Below are 6053 nucleotides of genomic sequence, written 5' to 3' on the forward strand. Positions count from 1 at the left end.
CTGCGAGGAGGCTGGGAGCTGGGCTCTTGCACAACCCGGTGCCCCAAGTCTTCCTAACATTGAGGTTCACATTTCAGGCTGGGGTGTCAGGCACATCCACAGCTGCGGGGGGCTTGGAGGCAGAAACCCGGAGCTGGGGCATCTTTCACATATCAACCCAGTTGCCTGGGGGTGTCAGGGAGCAGGGAGAGTGTGCAAGCAGATCTCCTTGCTTGCAAACGGGTCCTGCAGAGTTCATAACTCCTCTGTACCAAGGGCTGGAAGGACCTTCAGGCCACCTAGCCTGGCTCTTGGCACTGCAAATCTCTGCTGGACGGCAGCCGAGTGAGCGGAGGAGTGACCTGGCAGCAGGGGACACACTGCTTCTCCACGGCTGCTGATGGCAGCAAACCGCGGGTACGCTGCTGTGCCCACGGCACGTGTGGCAACGGCACCGCCATGCCAGCCCCAGCAGTGCAGCTCAGGAGGCAGGTTTTAGCTGTGATCTCTTGGCTGCCGGTGAACCCACCGTTCCTCAACAGTCCCTAGGCTGACAGGCTGAAAACATGTTTCTTTTCGTGTGAACAGTACTTAAAAGCAAGGAGCCGTTTCTGCCCCTAGCAGTGAAATTCCCACCAGAAAATTGCCGGGGGAAGAGGGCTCACCCCTGCCTTCACCCCTGGCTCCTCCTGACCCCGGATAGGGAACACTGGCCAAAACACACACACACAAAATAAGTCATAAGAAAAATAAACGCAAAGCCCCAAGCATCCCTGTCCGCCTGCAAACAGGCAGCCTGGCAGGCAAATCAGAACACTTCCCTGCCTCGGCTCAGCAAGGCTGCGGGAGGCATGGGCAGATCACAAGTAGCCAGAAAAGGGGCTTGGAAAGAAAGAAAGTCAGAAGGACAGGAAGACAGAAAGAAAAGCAGAAAGAGAGAGAGAAAGAAAGAAAAAATAAAAAAAGAGAAAAAATTAATAACCCTCCTCCTTGGAAGGAAGGGAACTGGGCAGCAGCGTCCACACTGGTCCCAGCCCGGCCCTCCCCGGGTGGCTCTTCCTGCTGGTGCCTGGGGACGCCCCCCTTCCTCCTCCTCCTCCTCCTCCTTCTCCTCCTCCTCCTCCTCCTCCTCCCCCTCACCATCTCCTCCTCCTCCTCCTCCTCCCCTGCCTCTCGTCGTCGTCGTCGTCCTCCTCCTCCTCCTCCTCCTCCTGCCCTCCTCCCCGCTGATTGGTCCAGCCCGGCTATATTTTGCCCCTTCCAGCCCAGCATCATCCCAAAAGTTTTTTTTTTGGGGGGAAAGGGGGAAAAAAATAAAAGACAAAAAAAAAGAAAAGAAACCAAAACAAAACAAGCCGACCCCAAATCCCCCCGAAGCGCAGGCGAGGGAGGCGAGCGGCGGGGCTGCTGCTTGGCGGCTGCTGGACCCGGTGGGACGCGGCGGGACCCGATTCTCTCTCCGGCACCCGGTCGGGTCGGACACAAAGTGCTGTCCAGCTGGAATGAATATATCTGAGTCTAACTACTGCCGAGAGGAGATATCGCAACCCCGGGGCGACTGTTCATGGGTCACCGCCGCCGTGCCGGCCGCTGAGCCCGGGCTCGCCTTCCCGCGCCCCCCGGGAGCCGCCTCCCCCGCCAGCCGCACGCCCAGCCCCGAGCCCGGCTTCGCCTTCGGCCCCGGCCCCGGCGGCGCGGCCCCCGGCGCGGCCCCCAGCCGCACGCCCAGCCCCGAGCCGGGCTATGGATACAGCCCCCCGGCTGGCCGGGCCGAGGGCAAGGCCGGCGAGGACTCCCGCATCCGCCGGCCCATGAACGCCTTCATGGTCTGGGCGAAGGATGAGCGCAAGCGGCTGGCGCAGCAGAACCCCGACCTGCACAACGCCGTGCTCAGCAAGATGCTGGGTGAGCGGGACGGGCTGCGGGAGGAGGGGGGTGCGGGGATGGGGGAGAGGGGGTGCGGGGTTACGGAGACGGGGATGCGGGCTGCAAGAGCATAGGGCTAGGGGATGAAGGGATAGGGACCAGGGGATGCAGGGGTGCGGGGGTACTGGCCTGGGGGTGCGGGGTTACGGGGCTGGGGAAGCGGGCTGCAAGGGTGTAGGGCTGGGGCATGCGGGCATAGGGAGCGGGGGTGCGGAGGTACGGGGCTGGGGATGCGGGGGTATGGAGCTGGGGATGTGAGCTGCAAGAGCACAGGGCTGTGGGATGTGGGGGTATGGAGCTGAGGAGGCAGGGATGCAGGGGTGTGGAGCTGGGGATGCAAGGATGTGGGGTGCAGGGCTGGGTTAGGCAGTTACAGGGCTGGGGATGCAGGCTGCAGGACTCCAGGGCAGTGGGATGCAGGGATACAGGGCTGGAGATGTGGGTTGCAGGAGTATGGGGCAGCGGGATGCAGAGTTGCAGGGCTGGGGATATATGCTGCAGGGGTATGGGGCTGCGGATTTGAGTTGCATGGGTACAGGGCAGCAGAATGCAGGGATATGGGACTGGAGATGTGGGCTGCAGGGGTAAGGGGTATTGGGATGCAGGGATGCAGGGCTGGGAGTGCAGGATGAGGGGGTCCGCGGCATCAGCATGTGCGCTACAAGTGTACGGGGCTGTGGGATGCAGGCTGTCAGGGTACGAGGCAGTGGAACATCGGATTGCAAGGATATGGGGTTGTGCTAGCCAGGCTGCAAGGGTACAGGACTGTGGGATGCAGGCTGTGAGGACGGGGCTGCAGGATGTAGACTGCCAGCGTATGGGGGTGCAGGAGCTGGGTTACAAGGATGGGGTGCTGCAGGATGCAGGGATAGGGTGCTGTGGGATATGGGGTGTGGAATGCAGGGCTGTGGGCTGTAAGGTTAGAGAGCTGTGGGATGCAGGCTGTAAGGCTATGGGACCGAGGGATCTCAGCAGCAGGCTGCAAGGATGCAGGGCTGTGATGATCAAGGGCTGTGGGATCAAGGGCTGTGCGGTGCAGCACTACAGGGATGTGGGAATATGGGGCTGCGGGTTGTGGGATGTGAGGATACGACCTACATGTACGCAAGATGCAGGGAAATAGGGCTGAGGGATGCAGAGGTACAGGGCTGTGGGGTACACAGCTGCGGGGTTGCAGGATATGGGAATAGAGGGCTGCAGGATGCGGGATACACGACTGTAGGATGCGGGATGTGGGAACACGGGAAGCAGGATATGGGTAGACAGGGTTGCAGGATGCGGGACTATGGGAAGCAGGATATGGCCAGACAGGGCAGCAGGATGCAGAGACATGGGGCTGCAGGGTGTGGGGACATGGGATTCAGGATACAGGGCTGCGGGGTGCAGGGTTTGGGGATGGGTGACTGGGGCTGCAGAGGAGCGGGGATGTGCATGTGGGAAGCAGGGACGCAGGGACCCCAGAGACCAGCCTGTGCGAGGGGCAGCGGGAGGCAGAATCCCCTGCCCTGGCAGAGGGGTTCCTGAACCCCCGCTGGGGCTTTTCACACCCATTCTCCCACTGCGCTGAAGCGCTGGGCACAGCCTGAGCCTGCTGCTGGGTCTGCCCTGCTTGGGCTCCCATTCCCCAGCTCCTCCTCGTGCCAGCACCAGGACCCTACTCAGGTGCCAAACCATCCAAGGGAGCCCTTCCCAACCCAAGGGTGCCCTCTCCCCAGGTGCCCCCACACCCCAGCCAGCACCAGGTGGCCGAGCTGGTGTCACAAAGCTTCACTTTCCCCTTCCAGGCCAGTCGTGGAAAGCGCTGAGCGCCAGCGACAAGCGTCCCTTCGTGGAAGAGGCAGAGCGGCTGCGAATCCAGCATCTCCAGGATCACCCCAACTACAAGTACCGCCCAAGGAGAAAGAAGCAAGCCAAGAAAATCAAGAGGATGGAACCCAATATCCTCCTGCATAACCTTTCCCAGCCTTGCAGTGACAACTTCAGCATGAGTCACCATGGCGGCAGCCAGCCGGGCCACCCCCAGCCTCCCCCACTTAACCACTTCAGAGAACTCCACTCCATGGGGTCGGATATTGAAAACTATGGCTTGCCAACTCCTGAGATGTCTCCCTTGGATGTCTTGGAACAGACCGAGCCGGCGTTTTTCCCTCCGCACATGCAGGATGACTGCAACATGATGCCCTTTCGCGGCTACCACCACCATCACCAGATGGAGTTTCCCCAGGAGAAGTGCATGGGGCGGGACGTGGCGGTTCCCTATGCGCAGACCCCATCACACTTGGCTGATGCCATGAGGACTCCCCATCCTTCCAGCATATACTACAACCAGATGTGCCCCGGAACTCAGAACGGGCTTTCTGCCCACCTGGGCCAGCTCTCGCCCCCACCTGAAGCCCACCATATGGAGAGCGTGGATCACTTGAACCAAACCGAGCTCTGGACAGACGTTGACCGCAATGAGTTTGACCAGTATTTGAACATGAGCAGGACTCGTCCCGAAGCCTCGGGACTCCCTTACCATGTCTCCCTGTCCAAAGTGACTCCTAGAAGCATCTCCTGCGAGGAGAGCAGCTTGATATCCGCCTTGTCCGATGCCAGCAGCGCTGTTTACTATAGCCCCTGCATCACCGGTTAGGTTGGCCCCACCGTCCAATGCTCTCACTGGGAGAGCCCTGGCTCTCCATTAAAAACAGAAAGCCATCCTCCTTTAACCACGAGCTCCATAATATTTAGAGTATCTCATTAAATGCAATGCTTTCTTTTGTTTGTTTTTTATTTTGGGTGGTTTTTTTTCTAGAGAAAAAACATGCTGAACTCACTGATATACCGTATAACTATATAACACAGATAGACGCCTTTCCCAAGCACTAGCCTGCCTGCCGCGCTCCCCACTCCAGCCCTCGGCAGGGTGTAGCTGTAGCTCCCACCAGCTCAAAAGGGCATTTTAAAGCCAATTCCAGTAAAACCTGCCTGAAACAACCACCACCAGGACAAGCTGAAGCATCCTGCCCCCAGTATTTAACCCAAGGGCGGGCGAACTTGCGGGGGGAGAAACAGGGACTTTTAGGAAGACTTTGCCAGGGCCGTTAAAGAGTCGGCGCCCATTAGGGGTGGGCTTTAGGACAGTTTTTACTGTATTCTCAGCAATATATTGTAATTGGGCAACAAAACTATATTTTTACTAAGCATTTTTATATATAAAATGGTATTTAATGTCTTTTGGTTTTTTTTTTATTAGACTTTTTAAAAATAAATCAAGGGATATCCATGAGATCTAAAGCATTTATGTAGCAAAGCTGGATTAAAAAAAAAAAAAAAGGGGGGGGGGAAGGAGATATTTTGTGAAAAGGGAATGACAATGTAAATATTGTGGAACAATTGACTGGAATTTTGTACAAAAGAAAAATATGACTGCAAACACTTTTATTGTCTAGAACTGTATGGAGAGCAAACTGTTTTATACTGGTTAATTATTAAAACATCTTCATATAATTGTTCCCATCTTGTGTGCTTGTTGTGTGAACACATATTTTCCGCAAATACATGTTGTCCCAACCATTTCCAGATTTCTGTATCCGTTGATTAATGTTTTGACAACCTGGCAAATGTATTAATTTCCAGGCTGCCGCCCGCCTGCCCCGTCAGCCGCCTCGGGCTCCCTGAGCGTGGCTCGGCTCGGTGCAGGACGGTGGCTCCAGCAGCACCAGCAGCGGGATGGGATGCTGGCGGCTGCCCCACGGCACCGTGCCGTGTCGCCCGGAGATGTGCTCTGCAGGAAAAACAGCTGTTCTCAGATTAAAATATAATAAAACATGTGATATCCTCCTCTGAAACGAGCCTTGGTGTGGTTATTATTTTGACAGCGCATTCGTGCATAGTCCCCATGGCTCACCCCATTTTCCTGTGAAACCCCCCAAAAATAGAGCCTGGCTGCTCCGATGCCTTCCCTCTAGTCCTCAGAGCTGGAAGAAAACCCCGTGTGCCAGAGCCCTGCCATCACCCGGCCCTCACGGGCTCTTTCCTGGCTCCAGCAGCCATCGTCATGCCCAGCCAGACCATGCTCAGAGCTGCCGGTGCTTTGCTGGAGCTTCATCCCCCTCCCGTTAATCACTTTATGATTTACAGTATTTTTTTGTTCAATTTGAAAA

At 57.0% G+C, this 6053-nt stretch overlaps 1 protein-coding gene across 1 annotated transcript; it reads left to right on the forward strand.

The window, feature by feature from the left end:
• The first annotated feature begins 1228 nt into the window (after positions 1 to 1228).
• Positions 1229 to 5402, forward strand: SOX18 (SRY-box transcription factor 18). Its single transcript, XM_064465426.1, has 2 exons — positions 1229 to 1884; positions 3690 to 5402. Exons 1-2 carry the CDS (start codon positions 1482 to 1484, stop codon positions 4538 to 4540), a joined length of 1254 nt encoding a protein of 417 aa, XP_064321496.1. The 5' UTR covers positions 1229 to 1481; the 3' UTR covers positions 4541 to 5402.
• Positions 5403 to 6053: the final 651 nt, after the last annotated feature.

Source organism: Phalacrocorax carbo, chromosome 14 (genome assembly GCF_963921805.1).
Source record: "Phalacrocorax carbo chromosome 14, bPhaCar2.1, whole genome shotgun sequence".
NCBI lineage: Eukaryota > Metazoa > Chordata > Aves > Suliformes > Phalacrocoracidae > Phalacrocorax > Phalacrocorax carbo.